The 24,653-nt window shown below is 44.5% G+C and overlaps 1 protein-coding gene across 6 annotated transcripts in view; it reads right to left on the bottom strand.

The window, feature by feature from the left end:
• The window catches only part of Arhgap17 (Rho GTPase activating protein 17), a 93,111-nt gene that overhangs the window by 47,192 nt on the left and 21,266 nt on the right, over positions 1 to 24,653 (bottom strand). For all 6 annotated transcript variants that reach the window (XR_009057572.1, XR_009057573.1, XM_057777867.1 and 3 more), the window contains exons 2-3: positions 5,443 to 5,482; positions 1,648 to 1,752 (exon numbers count right to left, since the gene is read on the bottom strand). Coding sequence is in view for 4 of the 6 variants with exons in the window: in XM_057777867.1 (XP_057633850.1) it covers positions 1,648 to 1,752; positions 5,443 to 5,482 (145 nt within the window). In the remaining 2 variants the exon portion in view is untranslated. The remainder of the gene's footprint in view (positions 1 to 1,647; positions 1,753 to 5,442; positions 5,483 to 24,653) is intronic.

Below are 24,653 nucleotides of genomic sequence, written 5' to 3'. Positions count from 1 at the left end.
CAGCGGTGATCCTGTTTCTTGAAACACATAACAAGGAAATGCTGCTGAACGAGTTATCTTATTAATGAAACTCCACAGAGAAGGCTCAGCTTCCGGGGCGAACAGCTTTCCCGTCATCAGGGAGGAACTGAATAGCTCTCCGTTGATGATGTGTATGGCAACTACAGAAAGGCCAGCTGAGCGCTCTTAAAGGCTCACTCCATGAGCCTGCTATGTCCACGCAGGCTCACAGAGCTGAGAGAGCTGCTCTCCATCTCTCCTCCCACCCTCTGTCTCCTCCCATCTGGTGGAGCTATTGCTATGCCCTTGGGAGCTATCTGCTTCCTGGAGTCCCTTTCCATAGCATATGCTCTCCTGAGGACTCCTATTTTCTCATACTGTCATGGCAACTCTTCTTGACTCTCCTCAGGGCCTTTTATTTGGCACAATTGCTTGAAGCTGTATATAAAAACAAAAAACAAACTAAGGTATCAGACAGTAGGATGAAGCCCTTGCTCCTCTTGCTGGCATGTTCCCACGGCTACCAGTAATTCTCCTCTCTACAGCCCAGGCACTGACTACTTCCTTTGCTATCTGTCCCCAGCCCTCCCATCGCATCCTATGCACGTTTTATTCACGTTGTTTTACAATTACTCAGTGGTGGCATCCATCACCCAGCTGGGCCATGAGCACATTCGTTCAGTTTTATCTCTAGCACTCAAACACGCTAGGTATTTGATAAAAATTCTGTTTGCTTTTGATGACTAGGTGTGGCAGCTGGGAAGACAATGGAAACAAATAGGACATGGCTGTGTAAAGGACAATGCTATATTTAGGGATTGCTGGTATTATGTGGCTGGACTGCAGTGGGAATGAAGGAAGCAAGAGACAAAAAAGCTGCAAAATGGAATTAGAATACAAAGAGCTTAAGACATGCCAAAGAGTCTGACTGTATTCTAGGCAATGGTAACCAGCAGAGTCCCTCGAGAGGTCCCACTCGTTTTTTTTGGACACCTTTTTGTGTCCAGGTACGCTGCCAGCAGCACAGAATATTCAGTATCTTCCCACCTTGGCGACTGACTCTGATAATCAGACTGAAGCCTGACTAGAAAGGATGAAAACTGGAGGCAGGAAATGTGGTTCAGCGGGGACCAGGACGACAGCCCACACAGTTCAGTTCGGGTATTCAGGATAACCAGGTCTCACCTTAAGGAGCAGATAGGGATGAGGCAGGGTTGAGGAATTTTAAAGACATCCACAACGAGAGTCACAGGGCTGACTAGCAAGGCAGCTACAGGAGGGCGGAGACAAGGATGGAAGGTCAGCAGAGCAGAAGCCAAGCTAGAAGAGGAGCAGTGGGAACAGAAGCAATGACTCGGTCTGTCTGAGAGGCAGACCAAAGCAAGCATTCCTGGACCCAGAGGTGTATGCAAATGTCCACTCCATTTACATAATTGCAGAATCCTAACTATTGTGCAAGGCTGGGGAAACCTTATGGTTAGATGCCCTGTAAGTAACTGTGGGAAACAGAAGAAGGGTGACACAGATGTTTCTAGGCTAGCTCTTCCTTCTGTGATGTCTGGTACTAACAAAGCAACAGACACGAGCTTCCTGGTGCACCACTCAACTGTCACTTGAATGTGGCTCCAAGATGCAGCTACTACTCACGTGTCTCCTCTCGGCATCAGTGCCATGCTGACCCTGGAAGCACGCTAGCAAACGCTTATGCGAATGGTGGCACATTGACCGCACAGTGTCCAGGCGCCGCTCAATCTGTCAAAGCAGAGACAAAAGGTCTTAAGGAGAAATCCAGCTTCTTCCATGTGTGGTGTGTGTACAGAGGTAGGAAAAGCAAACCGCAGTGAAACTTCACAGCTCTTGGGTGTTGACAGGCAGCCCCTATTCACTCACACCACAGTTCTTACTGCTGACACTTGATAGTCCTGGGTTGCAGGAGGCTGTCCTGTACACTGTGGTTGTTAGCAGCATCTCTGGTCTCTACTTATCAGATGCAAGGAACACTCCCCTCCTCAAGATGTCAATATCTCCAGGAAAGCAAGAGCTGGCTTCCTTATACTGAAATGTTCTAGAACTCTCCAAAGCTGAACCTGTTCCAGCTAAGAAGACAATCATGACTATGTCTATGAGGCCAAGAGTGGCGGTCAGTTTACTGGCTAGAGCACTATCAAAGCTCTGGTCCATTCACAAACTCCTATCCAGGGTCACATGGGGAAAGTCAATAGGGACACCTGAAGCGTGGGCAATGGGGTCTTCCCCACGAGGCAGCAGACCCACAATCCATGTAGCACAACTGAAACAAGACCAGTATCAAAACCTTCATACTAGGTTTCAGGTAGGTTTGGTTTTTGTTTTAAAGACTCCCCACAGTAGAATGGACACCCGGCAGTAAGAAATACTGATCCAGGGACCCACACATCTTGAATAGTCTCCCAAAATAAGACTGCTGGGATATAGCTGTTTATGGCAAAGAGGACTGCTTGTTACAGGAAGGAATGCCAAAAATGTGTGTTCTGATGACTCATGAAGACTGAGAGCAAGCCTCAGGGACGCTTTCTAGTCTAACGAGAAATCAGCAAATTCAAAGCAGAAAACATTTTGGCCCCTAGTTGCTTTGTGGCTGTTTCTCAAAGGTCCCGGGCACTAGACGCTTCTCTTTCAGGACTGTGACCTGCAGACAAGCTGACACTCAGGAGCATGTGCCACAGCACCTCCCCATGCACAGTGGCCACAGGTCAGAGCACCTGAGAACTAGCAGTCTGCATTTGCCACAAGAGCAGATGAAATAATTGAAATCCTGGCACTTTTTACCAACACGTCAACTCCATGAGGATGGGAACCCTGTCTGTTTTGTTCACTGGTTTCCCCCAGGTGCCTGGACTAGTGGCTGCCACAGGATCAGAAAGGTCTCTACTTTTGACTATGGTAGACAAGTACCTAGTACCCTCCTGTGCCTGGTCTTAGAAAAGCAACAGGAAATACAGTCCAGTCTCTGCCTGCTGGGATTCACAGTCTCCTGGGGCAACACCATGCTACTAAAATAAAAGGCAGGTCCAGCAGAGAGAGATGGGGGAAGAAGGCAGTGCTACATCAGAGGCAGGCTAGCAATACATACCTGGTAGCCTAGAACAGAGAAAGAGCAAAACCAAAGCCCTCTCTCGGCTCCGGTGTCAGGACTTCCCACCACGTGGTTCACTCTCTCACTAGTGCTCCCAGTACGCCCATGGGGCAGAGACGGGATTGGTGGAAACTCAGGCACTGGGGGACTAACTCAAACCTAGGCCATGGGGCCAGCTCGAGGCAGACCTGTAGTGGAGTTAGCACTGGGAACCATTTCCCCCCCTTCAAGTTAAAAACAGCAGAAAAGAAAAAGGGAAAACATTTGTAGCACTTACAACAAAGAACAGTCTGTGTTACCAAACCAGGGTGGTCCAGCCGGGCAAAGCTTTCACGCCCCACAGACAACAATGAAGAGGTACCTCTGAGCGCCATCAGCCCTTGGCTCTCTGATCTCAGAACTTCAAGGATTAAAAGAGATAATGTGTATTACTGGGGTTGGATGGCATGAAAACCTAGCTGAGACTTGGTTGACACAAACAGTACTTCAGGAAGTCAGAAAATGAATTTAAAATATGTGCCCTAAACTAAGAAATGTCAAGAATGTAACTCTCTAACAAATCTTTTGTGTTGTTTTCTGACACAAGGTCTCACTATACACATACACAGTCTCACTATACACACACACACACACACACACACACACACACACGGCAGAGGCTGGCCTTGAACCTAGAATCTCCCTGCCTTTAAAGACTAGAGGGAGAACTCAGGCTTGGCCTGCTCTAGGGTCCAATCCCCAGCACCAAACCCCAAATCAAGCGGCCCTCCACATGCATGGTTTAACATCGTTATAGTTAGCCAACAGACCAGAAAACATTCAAAACAAAAATGTTTTCGTAAGACCATGTGTGCACTTCTCATTGCCGTTCTCTAAACTACACAGCACAAGAACTCTACACACGACACTAACATCGTTCAAGGCGCTGAGTAACCAAGAGGGGATTTAAAGTGCAGACGAGGCTGGCATGAGACTCAGTGGCAGAGCACTGCCTACTATAAGTGAATAAATAAATAAGAATGCTATCTAAAGGATGTCGTACAAGCTAAATTCAAATGCTGCATTGTTTTGTATGAGAACATCTAGAATTAATCTGTTCATGGAAACCGAAATGACTATATTCTACTATATTACCTGCAGGCTGTGATGAACCCTTTTCTGACTGAGGAAGGGATGACAGTCTGCGGGGCCAGAGACTCACTTGGGCAGACAGACTGCTGTGTAAGTTAAGGAGCCACAAGGCAAGCAGGCAGGACGAGCAGCTTAACAAAGACTCCATGCAGCCAAGGCTCACTCTCCCTGAGCCTTCTGTAGTGGGTGGAGATGTGAGCAGAGATGAGGCATAGAAAGGCCCCAGTGTCTTCTCCAAGACCAAAGACAGGGAAACATATTGACAGATGGACTAGAGTGGCCCTGGCCATGGTATCCTGGCAGGAAAATGGAGGAAGGTCTGAGCTGATGACACAATGTGTCCCAGACCTCCAGCTGGTTATGCTAGATCTAGCCATAAATAATAAAAGCCTAAGTCCTGAGACCCAAGCAGCCCAGAGATGGGGAGAAGCAGCAGGAGCAGGAGAGTCTCTCTAGGTTAGAGCTCCAGGTTAGAGCCAATGGGGCCTCTAGCAGTGGGCAGGACCTGTCCCATCAGGGGCAGCATCACAGCAGTGGATCAGAGTGCCAGCCAGCCCAGGGCTTGTGGTTAGGCCACTGTGCCTGGGGACTGACCGGGCCCCACCCCATCCCCAAACCTGGAGCTTGGGAGCAGGAACTCCCAAGATGACAGAGGGTTTCAGATCCCCTCCTCTCACCATCCCATCTCACGCTTCTCTGTTCCCACTCAACCCCACGCTAATTCAGTTATTCTGTTCCACCTAGGAAAGAGGAAGTGAAAGGCCTCAAAGAGCCAAGTCTCACCATGTCTATGTCACCCCCCAGTCCCCAAGTCCTCCCTTATCTCCTTTGTTGGGTTTGAACCCAGGGCTTGTGCATGCTAAGGAAGAGCTTTACCAGAGTCACACTGCCAGCAATAGACTTATTATTTGTTTTCATTTCATGTCTTTAAAAAGATTGTTTTAAGACAATTTTATTTTGACAGGCCTAGAGGTGTAGACCTCATGGGAGGCTAAGGTAGAAGGGCCGACAGACAGTTCAAGGCCTGGAAGGGCTACAGAGTAAGACTGAGGCCAGCCTGGGTAAAGCAGGGAGAGCTTGTCTCATAAATGAAAATAGCTGGTGGTGTAGCTCTGTGCTAGAGCGCTCGCCCAACATGCAAGCATGCAACTGACCTGGGATGTCATCCTAGTCAGGAAAAAAATGTATTTTGTTACCTGTAGCAGATCTTCACTCAGGACTTCTGTTTTCTCAGCTCTATGGGAAAAATAAAATTCAGAATTAGAAGTGCAGGAAAAGTAACCTGTGAAACTTAAAAATGGGTAACTGGGGATTTCCAACCAAACAAGCAGGAAGAGATTTACATTACAGGGCAACTTAAGCAAAACCAAAGGAAAACAAACGAACATGCTGAGCAGCATCCCAACAGAAGGCCATGGTGTGGGGCTGTGGGGAGTCTCACTCACAGCCTTTCTCCAGGGTTGGTCACACAGCACTCCAGACTGAGTCTGTGTGTCCAGAGTATGATCCTGAATTACGAAAGGCCTACACAGGCCATGCTTTGAGAACCACCTCCTTTGAGAACCGTCTTCTGAAGGTTAAACTTCAGGCACTAAAATGATCAATCTAAGTTTTCATGCCAGCCCTACTGAAAGAAGTCTGTCCTGAATCTCTACAGCTTGAACCTCACACACCACAGTGGCAAATACTCCTTCTTTCTTTAATGTCAAAGGGAAAGGAAGTTCTTTCCCACCGCGGTCTTTGCAGGGCTCTGCTGTCAGAGCTCCTTCTGTCAATTACCTAGGATGCAAAATAGGTTGACAGAAAATTAGAACACAAAAGGCACAAATTAGGAGAGATCGATTGTGGACTCTTAATGGCTTTCAAAGATTGTTAGGAGATATTTCCAGTCTAGACTAGCTGTTGGGATAACACCTGACCTAATAGTTCATTTAAACAAAACCTTAGATGGTGACAAAGACTTAAATAGTCCCAGAGAATTAACAGCTGAAGCAGAAAAAAGAATTGATGATAGTTGAAGAGAAATTACAGGAGGCAAATGTAAATAGAGTGAATCCAAATCTTAATTGTATTCTAGTCATATTGCCTTCCAGAATTTCCCCTACAGGAATTTTAATGCAGAGTGAAGATATTATCTTAGAATGAAACTTTTTAGCACATACACCAAGGAAAAAAATTAAAAACTTATGTTGAAAAAGTCTCTGAATTAATTATAAAAGAAAAATTGAGACTTTGTCAACTAGCAGGTACAGACCCAGCAGAGATTATAGTACCTTTTACTGCTGATGAAATTTAAAAATTATAGAAAGACAATGAACCTTGGCAGAGAGCTTGTGCTATTTTTTTTGGGAAAAATTAATAGCAATTATCCCAAAAGTGATAGAATTAACCTTACAAAGAGAACTACTTGGATTCTTCCCCGAACTGTATGTAATGCACCAATACTGGAGCCTGGACATTTTATACAGCTGCAAATAAATCAGGAAAGGCAGGTTAAAAATCAGAAGAATTAAGTAAGGTGGAACAAAGCCCTTATAATTCTGTCCAAAAGGCAGAATTATATGCTATTTTCAAGGTGCTAAGGGATTTTAAAGAACCTCTCAATATAGTTACTGATTCACAATATGCAAAAAGAGTTGTCTTGCATATTAAAACTGCTGAATTTATACCAGATGATACAGAATTGACTTCATTGTTCATAAAGGTTCAAGATACAATCATGAATAGGCTCTGTCTTATACACATAACACAAATCTGATCCCATATGGGTCTGCCAGATCCTCTAGCACAAGGTAATGCAGAAATTGATTATTGACTAGAAGTGTGCTGAAGGCCTCAGAATTTCATAAGAAACATCATGTCAATAGCAAAGGTTTAAACAAAGAGTTTTCTATTACATGACAACAAAATAAGGAGATTATAAAGAGATGCCCTACTTGCTCTTTCTATAACCAAACACCATTACCAGCAAGGAGTAACCGAAAGGGTACTAAAAGGAATGAGGATCTGACAGATGGATGTGTTCCACTTTACGGAATTTAGAAAATTAAAATATGTATACCACATATCTTATTCAGGTTTTCAATGAGCAACTGTCTTGAGCTCAGAAAAGGCTGATTCAGTAATCACGCATTTATTAGAAGTTATGGCCATGTCATCATGGGTATCCCTGCACAAATAAAGACAGACAATGGTCCAGTATATGTGTCTAAGAAAATGAACCAGTTTTTTGCTTATTATAATACAAAGCATATTACAGGTATGCCAAACAATCCTACAGGTCAGGCAGTTATAGAAAGATCAAATCGAACTATAAAGGATATGCTAAACAAATAGAAAGGGATGAAAAATACCCTCAGAAATAGATTACATAGTGCTTTATTAACCTTGAATTTTCTTAACGCTAATGAAAAAGGAACAACAGCAGCAGAGAGAAATTGAATAATTGAAAAAACTTCTAAATTAAATCAGCCAGTATATTTCAAGGATGTGCTGACCTCACAATGGAAACCAGGAGATGTGCTACATTGGGGAAGGGGTTTTGCTCTTATTTCCACAGGAGAAGAGAAGCTATGGATACCATCAAAATTGATAAAAATTCAGTCTGAAAAAGGGAAACCTCTTGAGAAAGAATAATGACGGCTTTATCCACAGAGGTGACAATCATACAGGTGGTAAGAAAACCTCATAATGATTGGGGCAGGGTTCTGTTCTTCTCTTTGCAGGAAAACATTTGAGTAGAGAGAGACCTTGGACATCTAGATGCCTAAAGATAAAAAGATATCAACAAGCAAAAAGAAATCTGCCTTATGATGCTGTATTATCTACATGGTAAAATTTGATTATTTGGACATGTATACATCTCTACTTAAAATTAAGAGTTGGCTTTGGAGTTGGACAATGGCTATCCTCTAAATCCAAGCATGTTGTTAAAATTCAGAATTTCTGTCTCATGTGAAGAAAAATTCAGAATTTCTGTCTTATGTGAGGAGCCATCTGGTATGGGACAGAAAGAAGATATATTTTAAGGAAATATTTTACTTGTCTCCATGCCCATTTTGTTTATATCGTATCTTTCGTTGAATATATGTCTATAATAATAAGTTCATCTACAATGAACAGTAGATTTTCCTGCAGTAATCTTTGAAGCTTCCAGGAAGAAGATGGGGCCCCATAACGACTCCACCTGGTTAATATGACGTCATGATGCTGATAGTGTTACTATGAGAGTGGGTTTCGGGTACCAGCTACAGAAATGGTACACCTTTTTACAACGTTCTGGCCAGAACTCCAAATAAGAACTTCACAACAAACAAACAAACAAACAAACAAACAAACAAAAAGAACCTATCGACTACTCATAGACCATTTGTAATTATACAAAACAGCAATCTTGAAACTTAATCATCATTTTACTTTTATAGGATCCCATACAAAAAACATTGCTCCCATAATAGTAGGAAGCAATTCTAGAAAGCGACGTCCCCTCTCCCAACAAAGTTTGTCTTCAAGGTTAGAGACACCATTTAGGGGTTATTACTCGCATAGGGTTAGGGGTATGAAAATTATGTAGGCCTAGAGACCTCAAAAAAAAAAAAAAGGAAGATTGAATGGGATAATAGGCAATTTAGTGTAAAACTTATTCACACTAATAATAATAATAATAATAGTAAGCAATAGAGTGAATATTTGTGAGCTATTATTTATGGACAATTTACACTGGTATAGTTTCTTGTATATTGATACAAGTGCAAATTATATTTGTTATTTCTGTTTATAATATCTGTACATCTATGCAAAGTTATTTTGTCATATTGTATGCATTTTCTACCTCTTGTTAAGACATTTTGTATATTGATACAACTTTAGGGTATATTTATCATATTTCATTATATATTTCTACCTCTGATTAGATATTTATACATTGTTTACATTTTGATGTCATTGTCCTCCTTTACTGCACAATTGTTTAAAGATTGGTTAATATTCTGATATGAATTCTTAATCTTTAGGTTATATAGGTATTAAGTATTATAGATCAATAGTCATTCATGTTTGTTATGCTTTTAATCAGACTAATTAGGTTCTTTAGATACACAGAGAATGTATTCTGCATAGATAGGTAACCTTCAATCACTTCAAAGATCTGTAGAACATGGCATTTAAATAATTTAGGATTCTGTTGCCATAAGACACAATTGCTCTTGCTAACACCGACCTATTCCCAAGAGAGTGTTGAGCACCAGAGACACTCCACTTGGAGTTTGTCTTCTTCTTGGCACAACTGGCCTTTGGACAAGAAACTGCTCATGACTTAATCACTGACAAAGTGCACGATGTCCAGACTGGACAAGCAGGATACAAGAAAAAAAGACTGTCAAATCTTGCCAAGACAGGGTAAGATGGTTTTGAAAAATTCCCTGCCTCTGAAAATGGTCAGTTACTGTAGCCTTAGCCAAAGTTGGTTGCTTTAACATTGCAAATGAGATTTTGGGCGATTGCTCAGGCAGCCAGTTGTCTCTGTCATCTACTGCACATTTTGGAAGCTGCTTGATAGCACTTCCTGCCTACTCAAGTAATATTATCTCCCTTCTCGGGCCTTCAGTGGGACTGAAGATTAGATAGTCATAGTTACCGTCCTCTTATGATCTAGCCAAGCCATTTCCAATACAAGATTTAGACTCCCTAGAATAGAATGTTTATTAAAGCATTGAGCATATGTTCCTTGCTTAATATTGTTTATGCTGGTTGTAATTCTGATCTTATACTTGATATCTGTTCCTAGTACATATAGTTTTGTATTGGGTTTGGAACTCTCTTATTTAAACAAAAGGGGGAGGTGCTGTGGGAGCTCCTTTCTCTCCGTCAGCCAATAGCCTTTAAGATACCAGTCCACTTGGGCATGGCCTCATATACTATAAAGGCAGCTGTGAAGTGTGTGCTTGCTTCCGGCTCTCCCTTCCAGCTGCCAGACTCTGTTCCTGTTCCCCGTTTGTGCAGAGGACTGTGATCTAGGACAGTGATCTGTGAGTCGCCCCTAAATAAATAACCCTTTATTATACATAATTCTGAATTAGTGTGGGATTATTTTGTATCATCCACCATCAGTGCACAGAGCAACTACTAGATGGACTGAACTTTACAGAGAATGGGGTGTGGCCAGCTATCAGAAGAAGGCATGTTTAGGTTGTTGGAGTCCAAAGCTGAAGAAAACTGCCCAGAGAACCAGTTGCTAAAGGCTAGCTGCCATTATTAGGAGGATGACTCTTTAGGAGATAGGGCCTAGCCGGAGAATTTAGGACACTGGGCACGCCCTTGGGTAAGATGTGGGGATTTCAGCCCTTTCCTGTCTCTCATTTTTTTTGATACCATGCAGTGGTCAGATATTGCTTGTATTCTCATAATATTCTGTGCCATCATAGGCCCAAAGCAACAGAGAGAGCCAAGCAAACATGGGCTGAAACTATGAAGCCATAAGCCAAAATAAACCTTTCTTCCTTTTTTGTTGGCACAGATATGTGTGTGTGTATGTATGTATGTGTGTGTGTGTGTGCGTGCTATTCCCAAATGTGTGGGAGCACGTGTGCACAGGTGCACATGCTTGTGTGTAGGTACTCATGTAAAAGCCAGAAGTTGATGCCTGGTGTCCTCCTCAATTGTTCTTTACCTTTAAAATAGTGTCTCCCACTTGAAGCCAGAGCTTAAGGACCCAGCTAATCTAGCAAGCAATCTTGTCCTGAGGATGCCACATCAGCTACCACACTCACTAGCTTTTTTCCCTGATGTCTGGAGACCTGAAGTCTGGTGGCAGGCTCTTCAGCCACAGAGCCACCTCACCAGCCACCCTTTCCTCAAGTGGCAAGTGTTTTGTCCCAGCTTCTCTGCAATCCACAGGGCTGTTCACTGACATATAAAACCTGAAATTACTAGAGTCGAAAGTATTATTTTTGGAATTGTGGTTCAACTAGTGATTTGAGAAACTGTTTGCAATACCTTCCAATTTCCAGAAAAGATAAACAAGAAGAGTTTCAAAGAAAAATAAAAGTCTGAATAGTTGGGGAGTTTAGATGAGGCCCAAATGAACTAGAAATCTGAGGCCCTCCCTCCTGATTTTCAAAACAGGGTATCACTATGTAACATTGGCCTAGAAGTCACTATGTACACCAGGCTGGCCTTGAATTTAGAGTTCTGCCTGCCTCTGCCTCCCAAATGCTGGGACTAAAGCATGCACCACACACCTTGCAGAAATGACTTTTTAACAAACTATGGCAGAATGTTGGGCTGCATAATCTTAGCCTTGACCCAATATAAAAGGAAAAGCTGTGTCCAGAAAGTGGGGGAGATCATGAGAATGACCTGAAAACAAAGTTCAGATCAGGCCTATGTGTGAGCAAGGGAGAGAAGCATCAGTGCCCCTCTGGCCTCCACTTGGGACAGTGCATATATCACAATGGACAGAACTACAGAAGATTCTAGCATCAGGTGTGATACAGTGTCCCAGGTAACCTAGAGATGCCTAGAGAAGTGGCTCACTTATCAGATTCTGCAGGTCACCAGAACTCTGCCCTGATTTAGATGTCTCCCCACACCAGAGGAGCAGAAGCTAGAGAGAGAGCCAAAGCCCCAGTGAGCAGAAGCAGAGCTCTGACCTCCATGAAGGAATTCCACAGCCAACAGTCTCAGCCTCGGCTTGAGAGGCTTGGATACTGCTGGGGAAGCACAACAGGGCCCCACTGACTGGGAGATCAAACACGTACTTTAAAATGAGGCCTGGGGTCAGTCTCAAGGAGTGCACCTGGCATGAGACCCCCTAGTATGTGAAGTACCCAGATCCCTCCACATCTCTTACCTACAGCCTCATCTCTGGTAAAAGACCATCCTGGACTTTGACCTTGTTCCTCTCTCATCAGGACCTGTAAGCGCCAGTCTGTACCTACCTCCACCCTGAAGCCACTTCGTCCCAAGGCTCTAAGCATTCTCACAACTCTAAATAAGAGCATGAAAGTGAGAAGAGCCAATCTGTCATCTCACAAAACACCCAACACATAACAAGCGGAGGGAAGCATGCTCTACAACCCCACTGTGAGCGCTAGAAGTAGCTCAGAAGGATGGTTTAGCTGGTCCAGGAGAACTAACTGCATGTGGTTTTCTTCAATTCCTTGTTCAGTGACCTTCTATGAGTAGACTTGAAATCAACTATAAGGGCTGGGTACAGCTCAGAAACAAAGCCTGGCATGTGCAAAGCCCTAGGTTCAAACCCTTGGATTGAAGATACAAAACCAGAAAAACAAATATAACACAACCACGACAAATAATTCAAATTATTGCTTTGTAAATTTCTGGTTGCTTGGATTTGGGGGGAGGGGGCGGCAGGATCTTATGTAGCCCAGGCTGGCCTCGTTATGCAGTTAAGTATGATCTTGAACTTCTGGTTGTCCTGCCTCTACCTCCTAAGCATTGGGACTATGCAGGTATACTATCATACTGATGCTGCAGGGAGCGGGCCCTTTTGTTTTGTCCCAGATGCCCCGCTAGTTTACACCCAAAATAATCACACAGAAACTGTATTCATTTAAACACTGCCTGGCCCATTAGCTCTAACTTCTTATTGGCTAACTCTTACATATTAGTTTAACCTATCTCTATTAATGTGTATCGCCACATGACTGTGGCTTACCAGCAAGATTCTAACCAGTGTCCATCTCAGGCAAGAAATCCATGGCTTCTGCCACTCTGCCCTTCTTTCCAGCATTCAGTTCTGTCTACTCTGCCTACCTAAGTTCTGCCCTATCAAAAGGCCAAGGCAGTTTCTTTATTCAACCAATGAAAGCAACACATAAACAGAAGGACCTCCTACACCATACTGACCTTTATTAGATTTTAGAGATCTAGGTTTTAAAGATTTATGAATTTAGCCGGGCAGTAGTGGTGCACGCCTTTAATCCCAGCACTCAGGAGGCAGAGGCAGGTGGATCTCTGTGAGTTCGAGGTCAGCCTGGTCTACAAGAGCTAGTTCCAGGACAGGAACCAAAAGCTACGGAGAAACCCTGTCTCGAAAAAAAAAAATTATGAATTTATAAGCAGTGATATAATAATCAAATAAAATTAAGCAAACATAAACAGAAAGCAAGTAATAACTTAAAAAAAAACTAAAAATGAAAGACCCATTAGGAAGACAGTCACAATACATTGCTACACTGAGCTGCAAACAATCAGCTCTAATAACTTAAAGATCAAATAGTAATATAGTCAAAAATTATATCATGTATTAGAAGGATACAGAACAGAAGTAAGAGAGGTCTACAATAGTTCTCTAATCAGAGAATAGCAGTTTGTTTATAAACACAGATATAAATAGCTGTCATAATAAGTGGCTATAATTCCTTACTGCCAGGCTGCTCAGCAGTCTCCACCTCCTCAGCACTGGTGTGAGACACCACATCTGACTTTCCTTGATGGTCCCTTCCTGTTTCTTAGCAGTCTCCTTTCTGCTTTTAGTAACAGTTTGAAGGCATTTATCTTTACCAAAGATGTAAAACTCTTACCTGGGGAAAGGCTAGCAATTATTCAGAATATTGGCCAAAATGCACACTCAGGAATGAGTAAACCAGCTATAAAATCTGCAGGATTTTCTAAGATGTATTATATTTACTGACTATAGTGCTTTCTCACAAGGTAAATGTGAACTGTGTTAATTCTGACTGGCTGTCACTGTTTTTAACTTGTTAGAACAAAGATTGAGGACAATGACTGAACTAAGACATCTAAAGGTGAGAATAAAGAAAACAACTTTACAAAACAAGCCAATTGTACAAGATGTTTGCTGAGTCTCACATCTTGCTACTAACTTCAACTCTGTACGGTCAGAGCCTCTTTGTGTCCAATGTTCTGTGCTTGAAAACACACTCCAAAGTTTCCTGTCTGTAACTGGAAACAATAACACTCAGGAAGGAACTTCCCACTCGCCATGCTACTCTGGGGCTTGTTTTTTCCTACGCAGGCCACTCTGCCATCTCACAAGGCATTCACACACGGCTCACTCCACACATAGTACTTTTTCTTTTTTCAAATTTGTGTGTGTGCTATAGGCATGCATGCAAATGTGTGTATAGGGAGGCCAGAAAAGGACATTAGGTGTCTTTTAGCACTCTCTTGAGACAGGGTTTCTTACTAAACCTGGAGTTCACAGTTTTGGGTGGCAATTAAGATCCAGGTCTCTGGGCCACTTGCAGGAATTACAGACTTTTATGTGGGTGTTGGGGATTCAAACTAAGGTCATATTGTTCAGCAAGAGCTCTGGTCTGCTGAGCCACTACTACCCCACCCTAAACACTCTCCCCAGGCAGGATTTTTCTCGGGGTTTTTCTAAAGCCCTAAGATTTCTCCTGGAATTCTTGAGGTCTCAGAGCAGGGCTGTGTGTGCCTTCACACGCTTCCATGTCCCGGGACGAGGTCTGGGAACTCAGCCCTGCATGGCCAACAGTAAGTTGTGTTCAGCTACTTTCTAGGCAAGGAAAAAACATGACTATTTCCAAACTGAGGCGTTCAACTTACAAAACCAGAAAATTCCCAGAGTCGTGCATAAAACACTTGTAGTTGGCTTGACAATACTCACATGCAACCATGGACTCGTGTCTGGCAAAGCTACTGTCATGGTGACACCCACACACCAAATACTACTGTTATAAACTGCCATCTTGTCTCCTGCAATGCCAAGAACACTAGCCTAGAACATCTGTCATGGGAACCACGGGCTTCCTAAAGACCCCAAAGTCCACACCATCCAAGTAACCTGTGAGCTTCCAATCACTGAGCACTGCTGACCAGAATGTGGCATAGCAGTGTCTGAGAGCAGCCATCACTCCTCCCATGCACTGAGTGTAGAATTCACCTGCCACACAGGAGGAGACATGGAGTAGAGGACTGCATCCCCAGCAAAACCCAACTAGGACACTATTTTTCAAAGTAACTCTATTTAAAAATTAGGAAGAAAGAAATGAGCAGGGCAGTGTAGGCTTGAATTCAGTGTTCACAATGGGAGGCTGGAGGTCAAGAGTTCAAGGTCATCCTCAGCAAGTTTAATGCCAGCCCCAACTGTATTAAAATTATATCTATGCTTCCCTGTGTTGCTCTAAATTTAAGCTAGTGATCCCCAACTAGAAGTGGTTGTCCCTTTACCACCTAACACCCTGAGGGCATCTAGTTTGAGCTGGAGGATGCAACTGGTGTCTGAAGAGTGGAAGATGAGTCAATCATCCCAGTACGCTGCTGTCTCCTAACCAGAGCAGAGGACCAGAGCAGAGTCACCATCTTGTATCTGCCTTAGTTCTCCTCTGCTGCTGGAACAGACTGCACCAAACTGAGTGGCTCAAACAATACACATGTATTAACTTGCAATTCTGGAGGTCAAAAGTTCAAAGCAGGTCTCTCTCACTGGGCAGAAATCCAGGTGTCAGCACTGCCAGGATCTTTTCTGGACACTCAGAGGAGAATCCATTTCCTTCCCTTTCCAGCTCCTGGAAGCCACCCACATTCCTTGGCCCTTTCCTGTACCGCTCATGCCAGCAACATGCAATGTGCACTCAGTGCTCTTCTTCCCAGCCCAGCCTCCTACACAGAACTGTCAGGGACCTCCTCCTTCTTCCATGGTTACGGACCCTCATGATGACAACGGGTCCCCCTGAAAACCCAGTGTAATTGCCCCTTCCTCATATACATACAGCCTTGGCTCTCTTCTGCCCTTACAAAGCCACACATGCACAGGTTCTGGAGATTACGGTGTTGACACCTGCAGACAGCATCCTTTTGCCCATCCCAGATCCTACATATGGACAGTGCCAGGGCTGAAGAATCTGATTTCAATGACACATTCACATAAATATGGAGTCATGCATATATGACACCCACCCACACAGGTCCCAACAGGCAGATACACCTGAGAAGCATTCTCATGGGTCAGAACCCTCAGCCCTACCTCATTGTTTTCATGAGCTAGCACATAAATGCCTACGTGTGCTGTCTATTTAGACACACAGATCATCACTGAATGAAATTAAGGCAGTGTTTCCCAAGCCCTCCACCTTTCTGTGGACTCTACTTGACTGTGACTTAAGACAGGTCCAGAGTGTCAACCTCTATCACAAAAGAGTCCTGCAAGGGCTGTAGGACACCTCTAAGAGCCCTTCTAGTAGCTGAGACATCACAGCTAAGCTTGCTGGGTGCGTCATAGGCCCAGATAAGCTGCCCCACCTCTGATCTCTCACTCAGTTCTTGCTCCATTTCCGATGAACAAAGTGAGGCTCTGGAAGTAACTTGCCTATGGCCACAGCATTAGCGTCAAGACTCAAATTCAAACCCAGTGTAACTCATCCTCAAGCCTTAGATAGTGGTTTGTTTATTACAGGGTTCAACAAGCTACATTTGCAAGCCAAAGCCAGTCAGAGAAGCTAAGAGAGTGGTATTTTTCAATAGTTAAAAAAGGAGGAATAATGTTTGCTAGCACTTGCAGTTCAAATGTTAGAATGCGTGATTGTGTGTGTGTGTGTGTGTGTATGTGTGTGGTGGCGTTCAGCTTCAACTTGCGACTACTTGCAATCCTCTTAGAAGAAAGCCTCCGTTGAGGAATTCTCTAGATGAGGCTGGCTTGTAGGCATGTCTGTGGGTGATTGTTTTCACTGCTGACTGATAAAGAAGGACCAGCCCATTGTGGGGAGCACCATTCCCTAGGTAGGGGATCCTGAACAAGGTAAGGGGGAAAAGCACACCTACAGCAAAAGCAGCAGCAATAAGCAGACAACATGGGGGCAGCTGCCCCCTCTGCTCTTGACTGTGGATATGATACGTTCTGCTTAAGCTCACAGCTTGCCTTCTGCTCAAGGATGGACTAGAACCTGGAATTACAAACAATATAAACCCTTGCCTCCATCAAGCTGCTTCTGGTCAGGGTGTTTTATTACTGCAACAGAAATGAAGCTAGGATAAATAAACAGTCTATAAATAAAGTCTACTGGAGCACTGCGAGGCCTGGCAGTGGAGATAGTGTGTCATCAGAGCTCCAGGTACCCACTACCAGGGCATTTACGGAAAGCGCATGCCAACCTGGTCCATACCAGCAACTCTGACCGGCCTTGCCAAGACCCTGAAAGCTAGCTTTTTAGCAGCGCTCTGTGGACTGGTATATGGGGCTATTCTCAGTTATATTTTCTTTCTCAATACTCTGCATTTTATTCAAGATGTGCCTACTAACTACTGTGCACAGTGATGGCTGAAATTCTAACACAGCCCCAAAGCAGACACAACTCAGGGCTGGATACAGTGGTGACAAACGAAATGAGGAGGTACGTGTGTCCTCATAGCCACCCCGATCCTTTAGGCACAGAGACAGTACACTCGTTTCTCTCTGTTCACTAACAAACTTCAGGACACAACTGAAAAAAGCACAGCTCTCTACACAAAAAAGGGTCCAGCTAATTTTCTTCTGGAAAGACCGAGAGAGAAATATTCCAGGCTTGCAGACCACACTGTGCTTCGGTTGCTCAACTCTGCCAAAAGTAACCACAGATAACACGTGGGTGAATTTGATTGCTAAGACTTGGCCAAATTGGTTCTTTCAAAGTAGAGGCTCCTATTTCCGACCCTGATGTGCTAACAGAGGTAAGCGAATATACAGATGGGGTACCAATACTGATACAAACACCAATGCCATCCCATTGCCTCTGGGAGCACACAGCTGCCTTTGGCTTATATATTCATATGTAAAATCACTGTTCTGTCCACACATCCATTTTGATAAGTAATAAATAGAAACTACCACTGAATGTTAAATTTATTTATTTATTTATTGGTTTTTTTGAGACAGGGTTTTTCCATAGCTTTGGAGCCTATCCTGGAACTAGCTCTTGTAGACCAGGCTGACCTTGAACTCACAAAGATCTGCCCCCTCAGTGCTGGGATTAAAGGTGTGTACCACCGCTGCCAGAAATGTTGTAATAATTTTAATAAACTGATTTTAATCCTACTTACCCGGAAACAGAAAATGTATCTGTGAAGAACAAGGGAAGCTACAGCTGAGCAAGGAATCGCACTGATCTACACAGCTGCACGTTGCACACACGATCGACAGGGAATCACAGAGACTAGTCCACAGATAAGAAGTGCATTGCAAGCTGGCGGCGGTGGCGCAAACCTCCCAGCACTCAGGAGGCACAGGCAGGGCACGCAGTTCTCTGCAAATTTGAGTCCAGCCTGGTCTACGTGAGCTAGTTCCACAACAGCTAGGGCTGTTACATGGAGAAACCGAAAGAAAGAGAGAGAGAGAGAGAGAGAGAGAGAGAGAGAGAGAGAGAGAGAGAGAGAGAGAGAGAGAGAGAGGAGAGAGAGAAAGAAAAGTAGATTTCAATCCCTAGAAATTCAAGTTTTACAACATTATCCTCTCCTGATTCCAAATCCCAGAGAGCTGCAGGCGCTGGGTAAGTTCTTACCGTTTTCTTTCACCAGCTCTGCTGTCTTTTTGAGCTGCTAAAAAGGATTCTGCAATCTACTTAATTGGATTTTTAAAAATAAAAGCCCCTCTCATACTTTATACATCAACAACTTGTTACACATTCCACTAAGTAGTTTCAAAGTCCTGAGTTCACAGAACTCTAAAGGGGTCACATGGGGGCACGGAGCTCCCATGCATGACATGTATAGGGGAAGGTGCTTCTCCTGGGAAAGATCACACAGTAAGTATGTAAAAGAGTGCTAACATTTCTACGCTCTGAATGCCGAAGCATAGGGTTTGTTTAGCTTCTCTGCAATGGCGCTACGACTATCTATTTTTACTTTGAAAGACACAAAGCCTTATCAATCTTAATCTTTTCAGACTATTACTTGAATCTCAGCCAATGACTAAGCCCAAGAGTGACATCTTATCGCTCTCTCGCATACGTGAGCGTGTCCGCAGCTTTCTGTTTGCTTGCTGGCCTTCTCACCTCTGGCACATGAAATGGAATCTATTTGCCAGCCCTATTCTAACCACGTGGCCTAAGTCTCAAAGCTTCACCAAAACATACTGCCTACTACAAGGTTCAAGGAATCTTCTGTCACCAGCACACTGCCTTTGTCTTGGGAGAAGAGACTCCTAGCGGACTCCCCAAGTGCCTCATTCCCTAGCCCGCTTCAGCGGTTTGTGCCACCTGCCTGGGCCTGGAGGAGAGTTTCAGATTGCAACTTTTTTTCTAGCAGTCAGAAACGGAAGAAACACACAAGATACTGCAAGGCAGACAGAGCACGGAGCACCATGGCCTATGGGAGAAGTTACAAGAAGGGGACCTATTTATTGCTACGTAAGGCAACAAGAGGCCCGAAGGAGCTGAGAACCACACACAAAGTCTCCAGCAGTCTGGGGCTCAGTGGCTGAGCAACTGCCTAGTATAGAAGAGATGTGAGAGCTCTAGGGTCTACACACAGACACAAACACAGGTGTGCGCGCACATGCACACAGCCAAAAGACCACAAGTTTTCGTGTTTAGCAGTCCACCCTAAGCTAACTCGGTGCTGGTATCTTGACTTTGGAAAGCGAGTTTCCACAGAAATCAAGTTATAGATGACCACAGAGTTCCCGATTCAGCTCGCAGAGTTTCAGCACACAGCTGATGTAAACGGTAGCCCTAGGAGGCTACTGTTTCCAGTGAGCCGCTCCAGACCCAGAACAGTGATGAGCAAATAAAGAGAAAACTGCAGCTCCTAACCTGAGGGCTACTACTGCTGGCACTCTGACGATGGCCAAAAGAGGCCACTGACACGGAAGTAAAGCGGAGCAGCGGTTGGCTAGGAGGAATGGTAATAGCGTTTCACTCTAAAAGGGCTTGAGGGATCATACTCGGGGTGATGAGAAATTTGCTAGAACTCACTGAGTTGGACATGTGTAACAAGTGACTGCTATGATCCACAGCAACCATGTGTCTTCTAACAGCACCGCCATCATCGCTGATGGACCAACCTCACGCATAGGGAAGCAGTCCCAGAAGAGGCAACTAAAAGCTCCATCACTGAGGAACAGTGCACTGCGGAAGCACTTCCCACAGGTCTGTAGAGATGCGGCTGCAAACACACCTTTGTGCCCACCACAGGAAGACAGGGCACAGCACTTGATAAAGGAGGATGGCTGCCACTTTCTGTGTTTACTGCTGTTCTAGTTTCACTGCTGTACCTGTGGTAAAATACCCAGACAAAAAGCAACTCAAGAGGAGGAGGACAGAGGTTGATATCAGCGTACAACTCCATCACTGAGGAGAATCCACGGCAGCTAATCGCAGGACACACACAGTCAAGAGCAGAAAGAGACAGTGCACATGCTCACTTGCTTGCCTGCACTCAGCTCTACTTCTCCATTCTTACACAGCCAGGTACCCCAGAGCAGTCTCACTGGGTTGGGTCTTCCCACGCCAATTAAGACAACACTCTATAGACATGCCCACAGTCAACCCAATGCACACAATCCCTCATTGAGAGTCTTTTCCTAGGTGACTCTAGCTTATGCCAAGTTCATAATTAAAACTCATCATCACATCTACAATTTTCATTGTTATTTTAGAAAGTACTTCTGAAGCCAGACATGGTGGTACAAATCTTTAATCCTGGCACTCAGGCAGAGAGGCAGGTGGATCTGAGTTTGAAGCCAGTCTGGCCTATAGAGTGAGTTCTATAATAGCCAGGGCTACATAATACAGAGACCCTGTCCTAGGGGGAAAAAAGGAAAAAGGAAAGAATGTACTTCTTCATTTACTATGGCAGCAGCCTCCTATATCTCAAGCTTACTGATTCTCTTGCTCTGATCATGTTCTCTTGGGACTGATTTAATCTCATACATCGTGTAACAGAAGAACAGGCCACACCACACAGCCCAGGTACACAGCAGGTACATCATCTAGATGTGATGTATATTCCATAATGATTCCACAAAGATGAACTCACATTACACTTCTGAAGTGCGAACCTGTCCTTAAGGGAACCATGGCTCAATAGCCCCATGCCTGGATGCAACACAGAGCCACTGGGAATTAGCAGCAGATCTTACCTGCCTCCTCTTTTAAATGTTTATGGCATGAAAACATGTACACATGTACACACATGCACTTGTGTGCAGCACTCGGAGCACATGTGGAGGCCAGAGGTGAATGTCAGGTGTCTTCTCTACAGCCCTCCACCCCCGCTCCTTTCCTTTAGAGAGAAAGCTCTGCCCTGGTCTGCAAACACAGCTGGCACAGGGAGACACTGCAGCAGAAGTCTCAGGAGAGGCAGAGTCAGGAGGACAGAGCAGTGGGACCCAGCAGTGAGCAGCTGCAGGTACAGCCAGCCAAAAGCCTCCCGTACACTGGGAGAGAGCATACTCTTCCCAGCTCAGGGCTGCCTGGAGGACATCTCAAGTATGTGACTCACGGCTGGATCTACTCTTGCCTTCTTTTCTTCCAGGAAGTCACTCAGCAATAAGAATCTGGCTATGCCAGAGTCTGAGTTTCATTTCAGGGAAGGAGAGGAATTTAGAATGTGACAGGAACCAGGAACTAGGTCTGTGGATTCAAGTACTCCTGACTTTGTGTGAGTCCATTCCACTGTTAAAATGGTAGTCATCATGACTCCAAGATAGAAATGAAATACCTTCATACTGGTTACTTAGAAACACAGTCTTTCTCTTTTATTTCGTATGCATGTATTTTATGTGTGTGGGTATTCTGACTGCATGTATTACATATGTGAACAACGTGTGTGCCTGGTGCCTGCAGAATCATTACGGGAACTGGATCCCCTGGAACTGGAGTTAAAGATGGCTGTGAGCCACCATATGAGTGCTGGGAATTGAACCTGGGACCTCTGGAAAAGCAGCCAGTGCTCTTAACCACTGAGTTATCTCTCCAGCCCCAAAACTATCTTTCGGATTACTTATCTCATTTACAATGGTCCTTGGTCTTGTCATGGGATTGTCAGCTATTCAGAAAAGTACAACAAATTTGAACACCCTTTGGACAAAAACCACGTGTTACTCAAAGGTTACCAAGCCAGTCTAGTTTCTCCCGGGAAGAAGGTACTGTGCAAACATCTCATAGTAACAAACGACAAGGCTAACAGAGGGCGGGGCAGAACAGCTTTCAAGGGGAAAAAGGGATGGTGGTGGTGATGACACCTGTGGACTAGCTGCTGAGCAACACTGGCTGGAGGAGCAGTTCCCAGGTGAGCGCTCACAGGGCCAGAGCCAGCTTCTTCCAGGAAGCACAGGGCCCAGAATGAACTTGCCCTAAAGCATTCAGATTTTAGATCGGCATTCATTCACCCAGTATTTATGGAATACACTAAAGGTCAAGAACTGAAGAGGGGAAAAAAGAGACCGAAGTGAATCAGTCCCCACCCTTGAGAAGTTTAAGAGAAAGACAGAAATGTCAACGAACAACCCCATCCACAGGAGAGTAATGGGCTGTGTGGCCAGGACAGGCTTCCAAAGCAATTCATACAGACTTCAGATGGGTCTAGGGAAAGGCGTGGAAGGGTCGGACTCAGCAGGGCGGAGCCCTAAGGGATCCAACTGTGCGTACCAGAACAGAGGTAGAGGCTGACTCAGGCCTCTGCAGCTATCGCAGACTCAAGAGCACAGACCCAGAGCCAGCTAAGCAGCTACTTATTTCAACAGCCCAGTTAGCACAGAAAAACCCTGGTGCAAACTACACACCAGAGAAACCCTTAGAAGGGGAGGGGCGACGGGATGGGACCTATAGACTAAAGACTGGGGAACTGGGATTCCTGGGCGAAGGGTGTAATTCAGCAGGCAGAGTTCTTGCCTAATATACATAAAGCATTGGACTTGAGGGTCTAAGCCAGAGGTTGTCATACTGTGGGTCACAAACCCTTGATGGGGGTATCAAACAATCCTTCCACAGGGGTTGCCTAAGACCATCAGAAAACACAGATATTTACATTACGATTCATAACAGTAGCAAAATTAGTTATAAAGTAGCAATGAAACTAATTTTATGGTTGCAGGTCAGCAGAATATGAGGAACTGTATGAAAGGGTTGCAGCATTAGGAAGTTTGAGAACCACTGTTATAAGCACTACATAAACCAGGTGTGTTGGTACAGGCTAGTAATCACACGATGTGGGAGGAATAGGTGGGAACATCAGAAGTTCAAGGCCAGCCTGAGATATGAGACTCTCTATTTCACCGTAAAGCCACACACCCCACCCAAACCCAGAATTTCTATCAAGAGAGCGCCCCACTTAATACCAGACTGCCGACATTAACATTCTGGAAGGTCTCAGGATGGTAGAACACATGGTTAGCACATACAAGGTCCTCATATCTACCCCAGCACCACAGAAAAGTTTAATAACTGAACATGCGACATTTGTACATTATCATCTTTTATGAGAACACTCAGTACACTAATAAAATGATAAGAACATTTATAGCCCAATCCTTACTTTCTGAGGCAGACATGGCTAGAATCACACCATGTGACCAGCCTGAGCCTCAGAAAAAAAGGGACCTCAGCATCACACAAAGTTGGGTTCCTCTTCTGTTTTCATGACAGATCCTGCTGGCAACTCCACCACGAACTAAGCGTATGATCTGAAAATACATGCCTTCACCTTCCGGCCTCGTTTAGGCTATGTGCATGATCACTCTCACACAGCCTGTAAGAGGCTACAATTAAATAGCCAAAAAGAGAATATCCAAACTTGCTTTGAAAATGCAGGACCATCTCTATATCTTCCAAATGTGAGCAGCACTGAGAACCTGAATAACCGAGCTCATCTAGGTTTCTACAAAGACCACAGTCACAGAGGTAGCCCACAGAAAGTTTCAAGTCGGGCATGCTCACAAAATGAAAGGAAAATCTGTTCACTTGGAAAATCCGGGTGAGGCTGCTCTGGAGGGAGGATAGGGAAATTTTGGGTGTGGAATACTATAAATCTTGACTTGATTTTTCAAAAGTTCAGGGAGCACTTGGAGGATGAGAAAAGTTGTAGACATTCAAAATAGAAAACTCATTTCAAACATGTGTTTGTTTATTTTTTCTCAGAAGGATCCACGGAATAACTTAATGGAAGCTGGGTGGGGCTCTGCAGCAGCGCTGAATCCAACCCCAGCTGCTATCGAGCACGCTCACCACAACCCTCTCGTGATTCAGTCACTGAATAAACATTTGCTCAGTTCCCCTCCATGAGCCATCATGAGTAAGAGATACGGCCCCTGTCCTAACAGAGAGCGAGACTGTCGAGGAAAATGAGCAGTTTCTTCTAGGCAATGAGCATTCCAACAGGGAAGCTCGTGGCACCCTGGACACTCTCTGCCATCACAGCTATCTACTGGACCCATTATTGTGGGCTCCATATGACCGAGTTGCTCTGTCAGAAATAATCCCCAAATAAC

This window comes from Chionomys nivalis, chromosome 8, assembly GCF_950005125.1.
Source record: "Chionomys nivalis chromosome 8, mChiNiv1.1, whole genome shotgun sequence".
In the NCBI taxonomy this organism is placed as follows: Eukaryota; Metazoa; Chordata; class Mammalia; order Rodentia; family Cricetidae; genus Chionomys; species Chionomys nivalis.
Note: the sequence above shows the minus strand (reverse complement) of the source record. Positions and strands in the feature narration are given on the sequence as shown.